General features: G+C 35.1%; 1 protein-coding gene across 2 annotated transcripts in view; it reads left to right on the top strand.

Annotated features, from left to right (window-relative positions):
• The window catches only part of AFG1L (AFG1 like ATPase), a 71521-nt gene that overhangs the window by 15310 nt on the left and 35705 nt on the right, over positions 1–20506 (top strand). The window contains exons 3-7 of one of the 2 annotated variants that reach the window (XM_030043929.2): positions 2232–2283; positions 2918–3019; positions 4423–4553; positions 9964–10063; positions 13008–13066. In XM_030043929.2, the coding sequence (XP_029899789.2) occupies positions 2232–2283; positions 2918–3019; positions 4423–4553; positions 9964–10063; positions 13008–13066 (444 nt within the window). The remainder of the gene's footprint in view (positions 1–2231; positions 2284–2917; positions 3020–4422; positions 4554–9963; positions 10064–13007; positions 13067–20506) is intronic. The other variant, XM_041118354.1, reaches the window with a different exon arrangement.

The following is a 20506-nucleotide window of genomic DNA, read 5'->3' as shown; positions in this document are numbered from 1 at the left end:
TACCTGACAGGATTGCGGAAGCAAGTATCCTAAAAGTCTCAATAGTGGCACTTCTGGCAGAAGTATATGTAAAATATTTCCTACAAACTTCTTTAACTGCTCAAAGAGCGTAAGAGTTTTTTTGGCATTCAGTTTGCTTTTAGAGATGATCAGCTTCAGCAGTATCCATCCTTTTTTTTTTTTTTTTTTTTTTTTTAGCAATTAGATATCACTCAAAAATTGCTGTCTTCACAGAAAAACTTAATTCCATTTTTTAAATCAACTGGAAGTTGATTTAGACTTCTGTGGAGTCTAAGCCATTATATTTGTTTCCATTAGCCAAAAAAACCTTTTTCTGTAACATGTTTTCTAGAAGTGGTAAGTACTGGAGTGAGAATAAAATATGCCTAAAAAGACAAGCTTCAAGATGGTTAAATGTAATTAATAAACACTTTACAATGAAAAAAATGGTATAAAATGTAGGTGTTACTAGTTGTTCTGGTTATATAACCTTTATGAAGACAGATAAAGCGGTACTCTAAACATTGATTTGTTTTTCTAGCTTTGTGTCATTCCTCGTGAAACTGCAAATCACATTAATGCTGCCTTTTTATGTAATAAATTTAATGTAGTCTTTTATCTTGTTAAAATGACTGTTGTTAATCTCAAATTAAAAATGAAATTCTTATGAATGTCTCTCATTTGGATTTTTTTCCATTTCTTCTTTCTTCGCTGTGTAACTTTAAGCATCAGTAATTTTAATGAGTACAAGCTCTTAAAAAGTACACACTGAAAAATGTTTGTCAATTAAATTGTCTTGCAATGCTTTCAAAGCACTAGCAAATACTTGCAGCCTTGTCTATTAATGGAATGGTTTGAGAACATCTGAAACCCTGTTCAGCCACAGATTGATGATACAAATTTGTTATTATCCTATTAATATAGCTCTAAATTAAATCTATAAGTGGGTCTTATATAGGCTATGCTTGCATATTTTCTGAATGAACTGATACTATAGGACCTGAGACATTCTCTTTCTGCCTTCTGGTCATATATTTTCTTTAATTAGTGTTTTGCTGCTGACTCCCACGTTTCTTTAACATGGCACTGTATTTTGAAAAGTGCTTTAGATTCAAGTTGTTTAGCAATTACCCAGCTCCAAATGAGACCACAGAGTTGCAGCTTTAATTTTCTTCTGTTTTGGCTCAGCTCATAGAACTCAGCAAGTGGAGCACTTGAAAATAACCAAATACTCTTCTGCAGTGTTTTTGTGGATGTCAATTCAGTTTCATGGATTTGATGAGGATTTTGTTAAGGTTTCAATTTTTTTAGAAACTCTTTCTTTTTAGAATTATACTTGGAAGTGGCTATACACAATACTGAGTGGGGAGGAGTGTTTCAAATTGAAAGTCTTGATGTTATTGCAAGTTTTTCCATAAAAATGTGTATTTGAGTAAAACAGAATAAACCATCAGGTGTCATAACATATGTCCTGAGTAATATTAAGAGATTAAAAATTCTTAAGCAGTATTCATTCAAGATAAACATAACTCACTTGAGAAAATAATTAATAAAAGGCATACTTTGAAAATAACCTTTTATATATATGTATATGTGTACACACACATGCATGTGTACATAGGTACATATTTTAGCTGTGACTCCATTGATTTTAATCATGTTTAAAACCAGAGATGATTCTGCATTTAAGATTCAGAGTGGAGAGAAAGGGGACCTACAATACTTACTGGCTTTGCAATAGTGATTTTCTAAATCCTAATGTTTTATATCTTAAGCAGACCTGCTTTAATAGGTATATAGTGCATATGTCTATGAATACTACAATTCTGCTTAATTTTATATACTTTTTCCTAGGACTGTTTGTTCAAATCACTTAGTGAGGAAAAGGATTTGTTTTGATGATGATGGATTGGGAAACATTTAATAATTTTATATGTGTTCTGGTAAAAAGGCCTGTGTGCTAGGACTGGGAATAGAGATATTTTCACAATGATCTAAAAAAACCCCAACTCAAACCCTGCATGTGTGCTTGGACTCTTTTATAGAATTCGCACAAATAAAACGTTAAGATTGCGTATCAGTTCTCAGCTAATGATTTATTCAAGGTTACACTTTGCTAGCTAGTGCTACTTCGGTGGTTAAGTGTAGCTACTTTCTTACTTTACCACAGCAATGTGCTTGCTTTTATTTTACCCCATATTTGTATTTATTCTTTTTCTCTTGATTTGCAGCTCTTTGCAAAAAACAAACCCCCAAAAGGTCTTTATGTCTATGGAGATGTTGGTAAGTTTCAGTTGCATCAATTTAAATGGAATTTTCTCTAAATGCGGGTTTATTAAAATTCTGAAGTGTCTAAAAGCTTTATGTTTATGTAGCATTATTGCTTTAATGAATTTCCAGGATTAGTTTTCTTCCACGTTTTGATGTTATGTAATACAATTATACTCTGAATTCTGGAAGCTGTTGGATTGGACTACATTACCATGTGTAGTTTTTTCAATGTTACCCACTCACTAATATTTGAGAATGCCATTTAAGAATTTGGGAAGTAATTGAGGGGGCCACAGAGAGAATTTATATATTCTAATTGCAACAATGTAGCATGAAAACTTACTCACTTTTCAAAAGGAAATACTAAGGATGTTTTCTGGATGCATATAGAGCCATTTTTGCAACCTTTGGGCCATCTCTGTATGGATCAAAATTTTAAAATGGAAAAATAAAAATGCAGTTGTTCCAAGTTTTTGAACAGAAAATATAACTGTTCTTCACAAACAGTCTGGTCTTGTACTTATTCTGTGGAAGAGTATAGTTTCTTTAGTTCAAAGCTAATGAAAAATCATTATTGTAATCAGTACATACTGTTCTTAAATTAACTACCTGTTGGGTGTTTTTTTTTGTTTTTTTTTATTTGAAGGCACAGGAAAAACAATGGTGATGGACATGTTCTATTCTCACTTAGAAGTAGAAAGGAAAAAGAGAGTCCATTTTCATGGCTTCATGCTAGATGTACACCAGAGTAAGTGCAGATGCAGGTATTTACAAGAATTTTATGAAATATGGTATCTATAAAAAAAAGTCTGTCTCATTCTTGTATTCATATTAATCGGTGTAACTATAAGTATTTAAGCAAAAAATGTAAAAAATAGGAGAGAAGTTAAAGGATTTTAGCATTGTCTGTCATACCAGAGTAGATATTAATTGCATATTATTTCTCAAGTATCTTTTCTGAAAGATTCTGTATACCTGATTATATAGAAAACTTGGGTGTATATTTAGGATTAAATCCTTAACTGTTTTCCAGTTACCAATTAGCTTACATGCAATCTGAAGAAGGCAATTGCTAAAATTGAAACAGTAAAGGTTAAATTCAATCTGTATTTTGAATAAGCAATAACTAAATCAGGTATAAATACCAAGGAGAATGAGAACTGTTCTGGTTGACAAACTTAGTAATACTATCAGCAATTTAGAGGAAAAAATAATAGAAGGATGCTCATCCTAACTTTCAGAAAATTTTCTGACAGGGTGAATAAGGCACTTTGTGTTGACACATACTGTTTTAGATATTTTAAAACTTGCTTCTGTTTCTAAATTCTATGACCTTAAAATACTGTGAAATTGTTAAATAATACTGTAATTTACAAGTATTGTGACACCTGCATTTTTCTTGGGAAGCTTTCATCGGTGTAGACAACTTCTGCCACTTTCAGTGCCCTCTTTTCTATCATTGTTGGGTCACTGTTGAGATTTTCTGTTTCCATTTCTTGTCATTTGTGCTTAATCTTAACAAAGGTAGCTTCTTACTGCAGGATCTTTGTTTTCTGAATGTTTGTTTAGTCAGATGGAATACAATCTATGAGGCAGTAAATTATGAATGTAATAATCTTGCTTTGTACCAGTACCATCATCTTTACATTTAAAAATATAACTGTGTTGCTATGTCTGAGTTCTTTTAACTAAATGCATTCTAAGCATGCCTTCAGAGGATGCCATGCACAGAGCTGTGTCATTGATTTGTAAACACTGTAAGGGTTTTTCATACTCGGAGATAAGATTAAGACAGAAAATGCCAAATTACAAAGTGAAACTGAAACTAAGGTCATGAATTGGAGCAAGAGAAAACTAATTTTTATCAGTTTTTAAAAGATAAAGTATAGGTGTGTAGCTTTCAAGGGTTCTTTGATTTTTGTTTTACATATTTCTAAACAAGAAAATATGAATCGCAGAATCTGTGAGCTTTTAATGGTTGCCTGGATGTGGTTGAAAATTGTTTTGCCCTCTTGAAATTGGACTAAATTGGAAGCTTTCTTATTTTTACTGGACTGGGTTACTTTTTATTTGGTAGCTAAATAATTTTGTTCTCCCTGTCTTAGAAAAAGCAATAAGAAACATTTGTTCTTTTCTGTTTTATCAACTGAGGAATACATCGACTTAAGCAGAGCTTGCCAAAAAGAAAGGCAGGATTTATGGCCAAATCATATGACCCAATTGCACCAGTAGCAGAGGAAATAAGCGAAGAGGCTGCTCTCTTATGTTTTGATGAATTTCAGGTAAGAAGTCAGAGATTACTCCTGCACTTCAAGGGAAACTTCATGAAATTACTTTTGATCTTAAAATATGACACTTGTTACTGCTAATATAGTGTTTGAATCACTGGCCAGTAGTGAACTATAGAAGTTGAAGTGTAGAAGTCATTTCACAGTTTTGAAGATGGTGTTTGTTTGGTTTTTTTCCAGGAGATAAGATGCAAGTTGGGGGTGTAAGTCTGCTTGTAGTGCTTTCATTTACCAGTCTGGTTACTGGTCATACAAGGGGGTATTGGAGTTGGTGACAGGCTTACGAGTACCTCAGGGGAGGGACCATCATCCTGTACTGAGTCTGTCCAGTGCCCAGGAGAGTAGCTGTCTGATGCTTGGCATGCCTGGTCTTTGCTGTAGTTCCTGTAAGGCAACAAAATTGTCTCAGTGTGATTAAGGATGTGGAAATAACTTGTCAAATTCAACCTAAATTCTTTCCTGAAGTTATTGGAGCCTTTGGCACAGCAGTGCCAGATTATATCAACATAATTAATATTTTAAGAAACTGTTATTGAATTAAATGTGAAAATTAAAAATAAACTCATAAAATTATCATTTCCCAAGCTAACTTGGTTGTTTCCTTTGTTTTACACAGCTTGTGAATTTTGTTTTAAGGGCACGTCACAAATTTAAGTGTAGAATTGCTGTATAAAAATTTTTAGGAAAGAGGCTAGAGGTATTTGGCAGCTTTAATCAGCTGAGATTTTTATAATTCAGAGAGAAAATGCAGAACAAGTTAAGAACAGATCCGTGTTAGTTCTCAAATCACCAATAGTAAAAGAATTGTCTATTAACTGTAAATTGTCTGTGTTACGCTCTAATACATTACTGAAACGGATAGAGCAATTTATATCTCTTGCTATTATTTTACAAGCCTGTGCACCTGAGAAAATAACTGGTTTATGATCAGCTCCCATGAAGGGGATTTTTGTAGCTGTAAAGTAGTAGGTGTTCTTGTTTTAAGTTACTCTTGCATTTTTTGACAAGGAGGAGTACTTTGATCTATGGTTTCAGAATGGGTGGGGTCATTGCAATTGCTGCTGTTTGATCATTTTAATTGTGCTTTATCTAGTGAATATGAATGCTGGGCTTCCAAAACTAGCAGTGTAAAACCTAAATACAGAGACAGTTATATTTACACTATGAAGAAATGGGAAGGTTTGGAGAGGGCAGGGAGGAGCGTTAACTGTCATGACATCAAATGCTCAAATGGTAGAAAGAGCCATCTTTGCTGTACCATATATTAGTGTAAAAACCTGCTTTTCTGTATGAATGCCCACTGCTTTCATATCCTGGTGGTGCCGTTTCCAGACTGTCATGTTTCCACATTTTAAGGGGAGAGACTCTGGTATTTCTTGTTTCCAAATTGATAGCCTGCTCCCCCTGCTGACTTGCTTGAAGTACATCAATCACTTCAGTTGTAAAAATCACCTGTGTTTTTGACGGTGGGTCACAGTTGGGAAAGTAATGCAAGAATTATACTTTAAACTGTGTTTCTAAGACTTTGCATTCTTATGTGAATTTTAAAAATCTACTTGTTCTGGGTGTACTAATACTCTAAATTCACAGATTTTTGAATAGCTGGATTTCTTGACTGATTTTCTGTAGCATGGAACATTATGCAGGCTTTGGCTACCGAGGAGGAGTCCCAGCTTTCTGAAATTTTGCAGAAGGCACTGGGATAAGAAACCTTCTGCTTAAATAGTCATAAAGTAGTGCAGTGACTGGAAGAGCAGCTCACATGGTGACACAATTAACATTGATAATAAAGAGCCATCTCTATTTGAGGATGTTTGCAGCTCTTTTCCCCAGTGGATATAATGGCTTGATTTCACTGCAATCTGATTCACTCATATTTAAAGAATTGCTAGATTAAAATGAAACTGGAAAAAGCTGGGGACTCAGAACATACACTGCTCTGACTTGCAGGCAAAGCTACTGTCTGTTTTGACAGATGGAAAGTCAAGTTGGGTCTATACTACTTTGGCAAAATATTTGTGTGTGGAGGAAATACCAGAAAACTATTGAGATTTGCATGAAACGCTTCAGGTTGCTTACAGATACCTGTTGGAAAAAAAGGATAATAAGCTGAATTTATTTATTTATCTTAAGATCAGACACATAGACGAATGATACAGTAACAGCAAAAAGTAACGTTAATGCTCATATTTCAGAGGAAACCAAATGCAGAACTTCAAAAGATAAAAGCATTGCTGAGGTTGCACATTCCTCTGACAGTGGGCTAAAGCACAACAGAAGGACTCTCTCTGAAGTGAATCTTGTTGCAAAGCCTAGAGAACTGTCGAACTAATGGAGAGTAGACTAACTGATGTAGAAAAATATTTCAGTACTTTTAAAGTAGTTTTGTGTGTTCCAAAATATTGTTGTATTAAAAAAAATTAAAAATTACTGTGTCTTAAATGTTTCTTTTTGCAAATACTGTGTGATAGCCAGGACCTTGGTGATGGCACTAAGCTTCTGAGTTTGTCCCTTCTGAAGCAGGTGCTTCATCAGCATTTGCCTGAGCCACAGGCTCTTGGGTTATTAAAGCATTGCTACTTCTTCCTGATCTTTGTCATACAGTTTACTGTAAATATTAAAGCCTTTTTTTTTTTAATTTCATGAAAGTCTTAAGCCAATCTAAAAGTGTCCTCATTTTGAAGAAAAACCCTAGAATTAAGCCATTTGTAATTATAAATTCGATGTTTTAGAACACAGAAGCTGGCCAATAAAAAGGGCCTAGTTATTGTTTAGTGATCAAATAACTATACACAGGTAATTAGAAGCTCTAATTCTGGCGTGTGACTGTAACCTATGTTAGTTAGTATCAATAATGAAAACAGAATCCCTATTTCTTGGTAAGCTGAATGATCATACAGTGTTAGGCTTTATATACCATCAGTACCACTTGGACTTAAAGCAAACTACAATTTAGGGAGTTTTTACTAACCTGCATGCTATTAAAAGCCTCTAATAAAAATTAGGCTCTTATTTTTGTGCTAATACTAATTGCTGATAATACATGCTTATGTTTGTCATTCATTAGGTGGAACTGTACCAATCAGTGGCTGACTGAGTCTCAGGCACTTACACATGTAAATTAACTATTAGCCTAGTGTTTTTTCTTTTTTCCCTTTTTTTTTTTTTTTTACGTGAGTCATAATGCAAAACAGCACTAGGTCATAAAAATCTTTTCTCTTAAATGCTAATGAAATTTCTCCATTTTCTCCATTAGCAGGCTCTACTTATTGGTAATTTGTAGCCTTTGCTTTTGTTCTCTGTTGCAATGAATACTGGAGACAGTAAAAACCATGAGAAATGACAATGCTTTAGTTACTGTCTTCTACCTGCTTTACCTTGTAGAAATTTTCTGTCTTTCCCAAGCTGTATTAGATAAAAAGAGCTCATATTTGCATCCCAGTTCTCAAAATGGTTCTCTTGCTTTTTGACAGAACTTTCGAGAGGGGTTTTTTTCGTAATGGAGTTGAAAACATGGGAATTTTGCATCAAATAACAATTCTCATTAACAAGAGAATGTTATTGTGTTAGTTTGTGAGCATTAATGTTCTTTCCCTCCCTGTTTTCTAAAGGTAGCATGCCTTGTATTTTTAAATAAATCATTTTGTTACAAACTTTTTTTATATAATACATTTTTTAAAACTTGGCTATTGGGTTTGCTTTGTGGTACAAGAAATTCAGTTACCCCTATAATGCACATATATACTGATTCCTTGTGTGTCTTTTTTATTAGGAATGGGGGAAGTTCCTAAATTCTAGTATTCAAAAGAGATAAATTATTGATAGGTGGGTGTATAAGCAGATATATTAGACATATAGTACAATAGTGAATTACTACATGCTTTTTGGAATACCGGATCTTAGTGATCAGAGATATGCAAATCTGAGGGGTGTGTTACTGATTGTATAAAAGTTTGTTTTTGAAAAAGGAAAAAAAAAATCCATATTAATGCATTCCATAGAACTCATTAGAAGAAATCTTTGGAAGAAGGAAACTGGTGTTTATATCTGGTTCCTTATGAACACTACTGCTTCTAAACTAGCTGTCAGAAATGTAACCTAAGTTTTTTACTGTCTCTAGTGTAGAATTAAATTTTTTTGCTGCCCAGAAAGGTCATTTAGAAATGGGGGAATGATGGGGGGTGGAGGGCTGGTGGAGTAGGGAAAAAAATTATACTGGTTAAAGTCTTTCTGTAGATGTATTACTATCACAACATACACATCTAAACTGGTGAAAGCATAGCAATCTGTTGTGTAATGAGTGTGTATAACTCTCAGCATGCCACCACTTTTTTATTTCCTCAGAATTGGGGTCTGTTTTGATAAGTCAAAATGCAACAAGTGTCTACATAATAATCAAAGGGAATGTAGGAGAAACAAGTGTAATGATAATAGAGATGGTTTACTTATTAAGGTTGCTGATCTCAGCTGGTGAACTCCTGTAAAATATAAATTGCTGTTGTAACAATGGGCTTTTTTCAGAAAAATCTATTACATTTTTTTCATTTGTACAGAGTGGTTTCTATGTCCCTTTTATTTCTTGGTACTGTAAAGCAAGTTTGTTAAACTAAACTTAAATATTTAAAGAAATTTTACTTTATGGCTTATTTTTTAGGGTTTTTTTTTTTATTTTTTTCTTCCCCAGTATCACTTGTCCCACCCATTTTTATTTTTTATTCGTGTTTTGTGTCTGAAGGTTAGAAGAGGCTGACTGTGCTGGAAGTGACTGCGTGCCTTTTGATTATTCATGGACAGTAATAGAAGGCACTTAAAAAGAACAATGAAATTGCTTATTTTTGTGATGGGCCATCTGTTGAATTGTTTTTTGCAACAATCACACAATAGTATCTATGTCATATCATTCTATTTTCAACAGCAGCTGATTATGTATATAGTTGGCTACTTGTCTTTATTTCTGAAGTCCCATGACCATTTAAATTCACCTCTGCAAACCTTTGCCTCAAAGGTAATAGAAATGTAAAACAGCCGGTGTGTATTTTCTTTCTGTCTTTTCATGTTTTTTCTGTTTTTTTCATGCTGTTTCTAATTAATTAGGCCTCTTAAATGTTTAGGTCTGTTTTCTGTGTCTCCCACCTGTAGTTTTATAATAGAAGTTAACATGGAATCATTTAGCAATCGGTAAAGAAATGGTGGAGTTCCGCAATAAAGAGCGGGCAAGTTTTGAAAGACCGTGGTACATTCACTGCTTATTAATTATCCCTTTTATTTTTTCTCACCAAGCAATAATGAGAATCTTTCTCCATGGCTTTCACTAACAAGCATTTTTCCTAGCTACAAAGCCACTTGCGGATCTATTGCGGCGGAAGCTGAAAGCAAGATAAAACAAATGTGTTGTCTTCTACAGGTCACTGACATTGCTGATGCCATGATTCTGAAGCAGCTTTTTGAAAATCTGTTCCAAAATGGGGTTGTCGTTGTGGCAACATCTAACAGGCCGCCAGAAGGTAAAAACAAACATGCTACTAGTATTATCCTAATACAATGAATCTCAGTATCTTACAAAACAATCGTATTAAAATCATACAGTATTTAATACTACTAAACTCCAAGAATCTGAGATGTTCCGATTTGTCCTGCTTTTTTGTGTTCTTAAGGAAGAAAGGTTTTTCACTAACTCTTACTGCTCCCTTCTCTCAAACTCAAGGTGTTGCTCCCCCCACCTCCTGTGTTTTCTGATCTTCTCTATTCTGTCCAAGCCAGTGGGAGGGTATTTGGGGACAGGGGAGTTGAGGAGGGGTGAAATGTTTCCTCTGTTTTGGATGTATTCAAGGATAGGAAAAGATCATATTCTGCAGAAGAGAGGGGAAATGAGATTATATTCCTTCCTGGTTTCTAACTTGGAAACTTGCAGATGTGATCCACCAGCTCAAAGGAGAGCCCCTTATCAAGATGCCATTCTCACAGCCTGGATTGAGGTCACTCATTGGGAATTACTTAGGTGGAGAGTTGTTTCTATTTCTAACAATATTTGTGGATAAAGCGTGATTAGCTAGGTAGATCCTTCTACAAAGTCCCCAAATCTGTATGGGTTTTAACCAAGCAGTAATTGTAATTTTTTGCAGAGGAGAAAATGTTTGTTGTACTGTAGCATTAGCAGTTAGCATAATGCATGCTTTCTGTGCAACTTTTATGACACTTCAGATTAATTAATTTCAAATGTTTGCAAAAAAATACTGAAGAGTTACAGTATTAACTACCAGTTAATTTTTCTACCCAAATTGATTGAGTAAAAGAGAATCACTAAAGATTTACAATGCACTTCATGTTTAAAAAAAAACAGGGGGGGAAGAAAACACTCAAATGTTTTTATTAGAGGGGGAAATAATTTCCCATTGGTTTATTTTCCTTGTTTGAGCAAACAAGATGAAATCATAACTGCTGTAGCTGGGTTGACTACAGATAAACTGGACACTAGTGCCTCACTCAGTTGGGAACCATCCTTGTGTTTTTTGAAGTGCTACTCCTTAAAGTTCAGGAGAGATTTTTACTGTGACTTGGGGATTGTATCCCACATCTTAAATTGAGATGTCAGTTTGTGACCATTATCATTGTATAGGGTTTTTAATACTTAAGTCACTGTGTCAACTTGAAAGACATCCACTTGTGCTAGCTACCCAACAGAGGATGTCAAGAATAGTGTCTCCAGAACTGAGCTATGTTGCAGTCCAGATGTTCGTCAATGCCTGTCTCTTCTTCCTTTCTCACTACTCCTGCGTGCTCATGGTGTGTGTCTGAAATCCTCCCACAGGAAAGAGAGTTTGGTTAGCATACTATGCTGCCTCAAGGTTTAAGACTGAATTGAGAGATTTGTTTCTTGTGGATACAAAGGGTAAAAGTAGCTTTTTTATTAGAGAGCAGATGTACCCAGCTGCTGACTATTAGTGATACTCTTAACCATGTTAAACTTCTGCCCCAGGGAATATGAAGGAAAATACTCAGGTGCAGTGTTTGAGGAATGCTGGCTTCATTTCTCCACCAAAATTACTGTTTATTTTTCTCATCCTCACAAAACAGAGACATAATACAAAACTCACAGCCTTATTAACTAGAAGAACTAACAGAAGTAGCTGTTTTATAGTACTGTTACATGTTCATTAATTTTTGCAATTAAATATGCAATTGGCTGCTGTTTTAACAAGTGTATAGCTATCATGATTTGCAGAGTTACGAATGGGAATGATACATGGCTTCATACAACTTTGTTAGAGTGTGGAATCAGCTTCACTGGTAATTTTCCTAAACGTTTCAGTGTATGTATCCAATTTTGTGAAAACCATTTTGTAGGTGTCCTGTTGGTTTCTCTTGCATACTGGATCTTCTGGTTTGTCATGCATACTGGATCTTCTGTCCACCATGACGTGTTGGCAGAGCACAAAAGCTTTAGCTTCGTTGTACCCATCAAGCATTATGCGGAATATAGGTAGTATTAATAGCCTGGCATGGTCTTTACCAGGAATTTTGGTGACATATCTGCCAGGTGTCTGTATTCTCTTATTTATTCCTCCTGTCAGTCATAGGTGCTGCACTGCCTTTTTATAAGGCTTCCTAATATTAATGAAAAAGAGCAGCCCATTGTACAGTTTAAGTAATAACATTTTCAATGAACAAGTCATTCTGTTATGAACATGTTGGGCAGTTGGATAGTTTCCAGAGAAGAGAACTCTATGCTGTATAAAATACAGAGATAAATAAGATAGAAAATGCTGCTTTGCAGTTTGTTTTTATAATTGTCTTTTTGTTGAGTGCAGATTTGCATTTTGTTACATAACATTCTAATTTAAAAAAAAAATTCTGTTGTATTTTTAGCAACTTTGCATAAGTTTACATATTCATTTAATTTATTCCCCCCCCGTAGGGATGACCCTTTTTTTTTTCCCTTTGGAAAAGGGAGTGTGCCTGGTAGAATTGCTAGAAGATAAAGTGTACCACAGTACACTGAATAAGAATTATACTAAGTTTGTAAACTCAAATAGCATATTTTTAGTTTATGTTGGGTTTTTCCCCTCTGCCAAATACTTGGGACTTAGCAGTTCCATAGTTTTGGCCTTATAATCATATGAATGTATACCCAGCATTACAAATCCTTTTTTATATCCTTACTTTAAAACATGCTGGTCTTATTTCTTCTGCTAAAATCAGTTATATGTCGTTAAAGATTTAAGTCATCTTTTACTCCCTGCCTTTTTCAGACTTTCTCACGATGTTCCTTTCTTCCTTAAGAATGTATTGAATTTTCATACAGCAAAAGAAATCAATTTCAGCTCTCCTTTTCTGCCTTTTGTTCCTCCTCTCTCCAGCAACACTGAGTTTTATTTTCCAGACTAAAAGACAAGCTGACATTGTTATTAAGACTAAGTAGCAAAATGGTACTGATTTCCTTTCTTTCAGATCTCTATAAAAATGGTCTTCAGAGAGCTAATTTTGTACCATTCATTGCTGTGCTGAAGGTAAGGAGAGTCACTTGTTAAATGCTTTCCAATTTTGCCTGCTGTATTAATAAATTAGAGATTTGTACAGGATTGCTTTGATACTAGTTTCCAGATAAGATGTATAAGCTTTAACTGTTTGGGGCAAAAATAATTCAAGGTAGGGCAAAAAGGAGCTCTTTCTCTATAGAATTAACATGTCTTGAAAGCTGGACATTTTTAGTATGACAAAAAGTTATCTTTTTGACCAAGGTAGCAGAATTTGTTTGTTTGGATAAGACTTTCTTTCTGGTGTGTATATGCTGTGTAACATAGTATTCCTCTAACAGTTATACTGTGGTGTACTTGTGGGCATCTTACACTTACTATGCTACAAAAACTTGGTGTTCCTTTGGTGTAAGGAAAGTAGCGTTCGGTATGTACCCCTCAATTACCTTGTTTCTAGGTCTTTCTCGTGTGTAAGTGGTTTTCTGAATGGGTATTTGAGGCTTCACATAATGTTCAACAAGCAGCAGTTCTGAAGCAAGCTTCCTGGAGTCTGCATGTTGTGGTGCGGCAGGCTGTAAACTGTAATTGCTTCATTTAGGTTAAAAAATGGAGCATCCTTTCTTGATGTGAATAATACAATCAGTGCTTATTTTGCTATTAAAAAGAACATATGGTGAACTCACATTTTTAAGTTCTGGCCAAGTTGCATTTAATTCGCAAGCTATGGTTGTATTGTTACGTTATTGAGGGCTAGCATATAGCTCCTGTGTCCTGCTCTGTCTGGATTGACATGACATGTAAAATGGAAATAACAGCACTTCCCTACCTCACAGAAGTATTGCCAGCATAAATATATACATAATGTTAAATATATCAATATCTAAGATAAAAGAAAGGTAAGGTAGAGTTTAGGGTAGGTTGGGCTTAGTGAAATCCTAAGATGGCTCAATTGCCTAAGCACCTTTGAAAATCCTATCTAATGTTGACATTTGAGCAGCTACCAGGTTTACTGAGTTAATATGCCATTGACATGTACGCAGCACTCCTATGTATCTCAGAATGGCTGTGTATGAAGTCAGGGAGGTCACCAGTGAAAGTAGTTTTTACCTGGATGACTTCAGAAAAGTAAGAAACATAAAAATAACTGAATATCCACTTCCACTTCAGATTCTTGAAAAGGGTTTATTCTGTAGCTGACTTCATTGGATGCAGGGAGAGGTCCTGATCATAGAGCATTTTGAAGAATGGTAGTAGTTTCGTATGCATTTGCTTTTTGAAATGCAGCAACCATGGCAAACCTTTCTTTTCTATATATCTTTCCTTGTTGACTCTTAGTTTTCTTCCTTGATAAATGTAAGGCTCTTTCATTTCACTGATGATCAGACTTAAAGAATATCTCTCATGTATGCTTATTTGTAGTTTCCTTTTTTCTCTTTTTTGCTAGCTGAAGAAAAAAAGTGAAATGTAGTTTATGCATACAGAACACCTCATCAAGACTGGGAAAATAATCCAAATTTTTACAAGGGACCTTGTGGATAGAATGCTGAGAGAAGCTCTGAAGGTGAATTGGTTTAGAGCTGCGACAGGGGATAGAGTAGTGCAAAAAGAAACAAGTAGCACAAGCCAGACTAGAGGTAGATGGACATTGCCATAATAATGAATGAAGGGAGAAAAAACTCAACGCTCTATTCACAAGGGCCTTTCTAAAATTCTTGATTACGTGTTGTTGTTCTTTCCCTACATTTTTGTGTTTTAACACTGCTCTAAATGTATCTGCCTTTAATGTCATTTTAATAAATGTTACCAATATAACATAATTCTTTCCCCAAAACATAATGCCTGAAAGGTGGATCGGAGGAAACTTATCAACAAATGCTTCTCTGACCTTACTTGGAAAATGGAAGGGCAATGGCAAGGTATTAAAAATAATAATAAAAAATTTGCAAATCTGCATTTTGAATTTAACACATCAGAAGTAGGCATTAAAAAAACCACACTGGAATGTATTTTAAAGTAAGATTTTAACAAGGGACCTTTACATTACAAAGGTGTGGATAGAACTAAATTGATTCTCTGGCTGTGGTAGTTTGAGAAATGTATATTTATGTCTCCCCAATGTGAGTATAATCTGTATCATGGCATTGGTGTTAATGGATTGGAGTAGCTTCTGCCTCAGCTGTTTATAATTCTGTATGTGACTTTAGGAAATGTAAAGATGATAACTTCCAGGGTTTTGCATGGAAATATAAAGGAAAAATATTACATTGGATGCTTGCAGGTGTTTGATTTACTGTCTTCTCTGCCTCTACCTCACTCCAAGCCATATGTGTCTGTGGTAGTGGCAGTCTCATCTAACCTGTTCCCTGGTGGTGGCTTTGACAACTTGGACTAAATCCTGTCTCGGTTTTCTCTAGGGTCAGAGCCTCCTGCAGGGCTTTTATTTGGGGTTTAGTGGTGGTGAATGGGTGGGTTGGTTTTGTTTGTTTGTTTGATTCGAAAATTAACTTTTATGATCATAAATCTTAAAATAAGGCTTTAGCACTAAAAGGAGTTCAAGTTCAACACAGGATCTTTGAATTCCTTTAAATATTCTTGGGAAGATGGGGTAAATGGGAAGTATTGACAGTACATTTCTGTGAAGAGATACTTCACTTGAAATAGATTTCAGGCTGTTTCCATTCCTCATAAATGGAACACATAGTTCCTAGATACCCTGGTAACTGTTACACAAAAATCTTTCCCTGTCTTCAAATGATCAAAAGAAATGGTTTCTTTACTGGATCTAGCATTAGCCATGTTCGTCCTTGATTTTGTTGTTGTTTTTATTTTCTTCAGCCTATATAATTCCAGTATCTGTATTTGGGTTCATATTTCTTACAAAGATAACTACAATCCCATTTCTGTGGAATAAGCAAAAAGGTGAAACAGCGCTCTGGGGAAGACACAGTTATCTTGCAAAGTTTGTCTGTATTGCCTTTCTAGGTGGTAGATTACAGGGGGCAAGTGACTGCTGAGTGCCTGCAGTGGGAGATGCAATTGGTGAGTTCCACTTTCTAGGGCCATGTAAAAGCTCCAGGTCTGCGTAGTTGGGCAGGCCAGTAAGACAGCAGCTCTTCCTGCCCTGTGTGTGTCCCCTGCCCAATTCTGAACCTATCCCAGTAAGTAGTTTGAGATGTAATTTTTCAGTGATTCTTTAGTCCTCTAACTTAAAGTGGTAGTTTGGATAAACAGGGAAAAACTCAATTGATTGGTTCGTTTTTGTGGCTAAAATTCTTTGGGACACAATATTCTTTATGGCAGGGCTTTGTTGCTGCAACAGATAAGAGTGCTTCTTCAGTCCATGAAATTTAATAAAGATAGAGCTTTACAGAGATAAGAAGTATTAGGAAGGAAAATCTTTTAATTCTATAATTGCAATTAGATTCAGTTCCTTCTGATTGAGCTTTTAATCTTGTGGCATCTCTTACCAAGCATTTTAAAGTGCATGGAACGCCTAAGTGGTTTGTTGTTGGGTTTTTTGGTGTTGTTTTTTTTTTTTTTTTTTTTGGCAAAGGCAGTTCTTGAAAAGAAAAACATTCATTGCTCACAGTTACTTTGTTCAAATGCTTAGAGCAGAAATACTCAAAAATTGTTAATCTACACCAATAAGAAATATAAAAATTTTCTAAACATTTTAAAACTGGTTTACAAATAAAGCTATGTATCTTTAACAACTTGATATAAGATCTGCAGTTAGGCTCTTAAAAAAAAAAAAAAAAAGAGAAAGCACGCTTTGTTTTACTGGTTTGGCAGTAATTTTAGCAACATTTTAATTTTTGCAGACATTTAATGAAGACATTTATATCAACCCTGAACTGTTCTGGAATCCTAATTCTAATTCAGCAACTAGTTCAATGCTTAATTCTTCAGACAAACAGGAAGGAAAGCACCTCAAATAGTTTGTTGTGTATAATCTATAACTTCAATGAGCAGTTCTTGAGTTTCCAAAGGTTTCCTGGAACCATAGTGTGAAGTTTTAAAAAGTCAAGGCATGTCAAAATACCAAATATGTAACGTCTGCATTTTCTCAGGTTTTCTTCTTGCAGTGGACCTGCACTGCAGTAAATTCTGACTGAAAGTCAGGAAGTTTTAGGGCTTTTCATAGCCTGAGTATACCTTTAAAAGGTACAGTTTTAGAATAAAATGTTTGGCTTTGGCTACCTGCATTTTGCTTTAACTGAAGAGAAAGAATCAACCAGAAGCCTGTTGTCAGTAGGACATGAAATTACTGTAAGCTTCCTATAGTGAACTTTTTTTTTCTTCTGCTATTAGGGACCATTGTACACTCTTCTTGAATAGAAAGCAATGTATTTTTATACGCTGTTTTGTTCACTGTCTCAAAATTGGTTGATGTTTATTTATGGACATTGTTGTTTACTCTGGTTGGTTTTAATTAAAATATACCCTTTCTTTCAAAGCAAGAAATGGACGAATTTAAAAGTATTTTCATTTTTCAATAACTTAGTTTGAATACGTGAGAAATATTTGTTTAAAACATTTAGAGCTGTCCCTAAGGAAATTGTGGGAGTTAGTTTTGTACAAAGGCATCTGGTAGATATAAAATGTCTTTGATGGTGCACTCGGCTTTTGTCCAACCACCTGTGTGAGAAATGCAGAGATTTGTTGATTGGCGGGACTGCCTCTACCCGCCCCCCCCCAAAGTCATCTCCTTGATGAAATTGATTTGTCAGTTTGTTCCAGTCTAATGGTGTGATAGCCCAGCAGCTTTCAGTATGTTGAATAGTTAAAACCTGCTTTTGAGGTCAGTGTCAGCCACTCTGACCCCTGTGAACTGTCACCTGAGTCAGAATTGCAGGGATTAGGCCTTTGATATTGTGATGGCTTTGCCTATCAATTGACTTTTTCATTACTGAAGATGTTGGGCCTTTTGTTTCCCTTCTTAGTATGTAACCAAGCAAACTCCTAAGTAGAAGGAGCATTTGTTCTTGTTCTCTCTCTCTGCAAGTAATAGAAGTACTCATCTTTTGTGAAGCGTACCTAATTAAACATAGAAAAAATTAAAAATAGAAAATATAGCATGGTGGCAAGTATTTTTGTGCTGAACATCAGTATAATTTCTGGGTAATTTTAGTTTGACAAATTTATAAGACTGTCAACTAACAAAATGTTGTATATAGAAAGCAAGGTGTCAGATTAGAAGTTACCAGCCCTTTCTGCATTCAGCCTTCTAAGCCTGTGTACGTGTTAAATTTAAACACAAGGATTATTTGAATTCTGTAGTTCAGAGCACTTAACTCTTACAGTATTTTATAATGTACCTCTTGCTTTAGCATGTTCTCTAGATATTAAGCTGTTCAGTTTGTTTACCTTCTACGTCTGTCTTAAACACACGCATGCGCTTGCTCCTAGATAGTTTATTTAGGTGCAGATGAAAACTTTATCTTAGGATAAACTAGTTGCTACTGTAGCTCAGTCTCAGGCTCCCTGCCTTCTCACTTCCTTTAATTGTTAGGATTTCCTGAGTTCTTGCTTGGTTTGTTTACTCCTTGATTAAAATGAGTAAATCAAAGCATATCATAGATATGGAATAGTTGATTCCTGCTGTATCAGGGTAAATTAGTCTAATTACACGTGGCAGTTTTATTTGCTTGTGATGTAATGTGAAATGAGGTCCTGCCTCCCCTCAAAAAGCCCGAGCCAATTAATAAAGCTTTTAAGCTCTTTGTCACAGGCCACCGTGGAGGTCTGCAGAGAAGAACTTTAATCCAATAAACATTTCATTTAGATCATGAAAAGAAAGCATGAGGAGAAGCTCCTACAAGAGAGGGTGTTACCAGCAATTCTTGCCACGAAGAGATGTGAGGAATTTGCCAAATTAACCAAGAAGCCTTCATATTTAACACATAAATGTGTCAAAACTAATAATAGAATAATTTAATTTGAGTTGAACCTTATATTGTTAAAATTCTAAGAAGCCACAACTGTTTTCTTCAAAGACTTTACTGTTGAGTTGGATGGACAGGGCAAGGGGAGGTTGTGAGAAACCCAGATAGCAAATAACACTGGCCGAAGCTGGTGGAAAGAAAAAAAAAAAAAAAAAAAAGGGAATAGATAATTAGGTGTAATTAGTGTGTATGAATTGTTGTCTCCCTGCCCTTGGCTTGAATAAATTTCGGAGAAAAAAAACCTTAGTGGTGAAAACGCTTTGATGTAAGAAGAGTCATTGTGGTTTGGCAGCATAAAGGCAGTGTTTTATACTTCTTACATAATGGTTGCGATACAGAAAGAGTGAATGGACCCAGCACCCCCCAGCCTGCTTTACAGCAAGGACTTTTGGATTCCCTTGAAACAAAATGCATCAGAAGTTTTCAGTTGTTGGTAATGAGGTAGCGGACCTCATCAGAGCTAAGCGTAAGCCATCTTTAGCTTTTGTTTAGATCTTAATCACTTTTTTTTTTTTTTTTTTTTTATTCTGGGAAATCCAGTTTTGTAAATCAATACTACCTTTTTTTTTTTTTTTCCCCTGCCTGCCAACAGTTCTGGCAGGAGCAAAGGCTAATACTGGGAAAAGAAATACAAATCAAATGTTAAAAAGAAAAACAACAGCAAAAAAGAAATCTAGACAAATAACTTCATCCAGGGTATAATTCCAATGAAGTACATGTATTAGGGGTGAATTTGACCCTTAGCTTACAAAACATCATGTTATAAATTCAGAGTGAACTCTTGGCATTTGTTTTTCACAGACACCACAGCTTGTTTATTAGGAGTTTGAAAGTTAACAGTCATTATTGGTTCTTTAGCAGAACTGAATGTTACACAGTGGTTTGTGGGTTGGTTTTAGGTTGTGGCTTGTTTTTTCTTTTTTGTATTTATAGTTAACTCTGCAAGGAAGATTTCTTCTTAGGTGATGTGAAATGGGGAGAGCTGTTCAGTGTAATTTGTATTGCATGGAAGTTTACTCTGCCATTCTTCTGCTCCCTGACTGGAAAAAGGAGAGGCTACTTGTCTCCTACCCAGCACAGCCACATCTGTACCTCCTGAATTCTTTCACTTTTGTCTGAATATCTGAAATACTATTCACAGAACAGTACATTTTAAGAGTCTCTGTCTTTATTCACGTACCATTATTTTACAAGTTAATTGTCTATTTTTCCTCTTCTTAGGGGGTAGCTGATTTGTAGCTAGACATTAAAATAAGTTATTGAAAAGTTGTACAATAGATCGTATGTTCCTTGTGGTAGCAAGAATAGTGGGGTTTCTTAGTTGTTAAAGTTTTGAAGGCTGTAATGTAAACTTGTGCAACTTCCATTGAATTACTTTTTATGCCTAAATTTATCTCTGCTAAACTCTTCAGTTTAAAGTTTAAATATTCTTGTCACAAGTGTAAGAAAAAGATTCATTTTAAAAAATTATATTTGGCAGTATTTCACTTCCCGGATCTTTGTGCTCTAGGTCCATTTAAAAATAACT

Source organism: Aquila chrysaetos, chromosome 2 (genome assembly GCF_900496995.4).
Source record: "Aquila chrysaetos chrysaetos chromosome 2, bAquChr1.4, whole genome shotgun sequence".
In the NCBI taxonomy this organism is placed as follows: domain Eukaryota; kingdom Metazoa; phylum Chordata; class Aves; order Accipitriformes; family Accipitridae; genus Aquila; species Aquila chrysaetos.
This window is presented reverse-complemented; position numbering and strand designations above follow the sequence as displayed.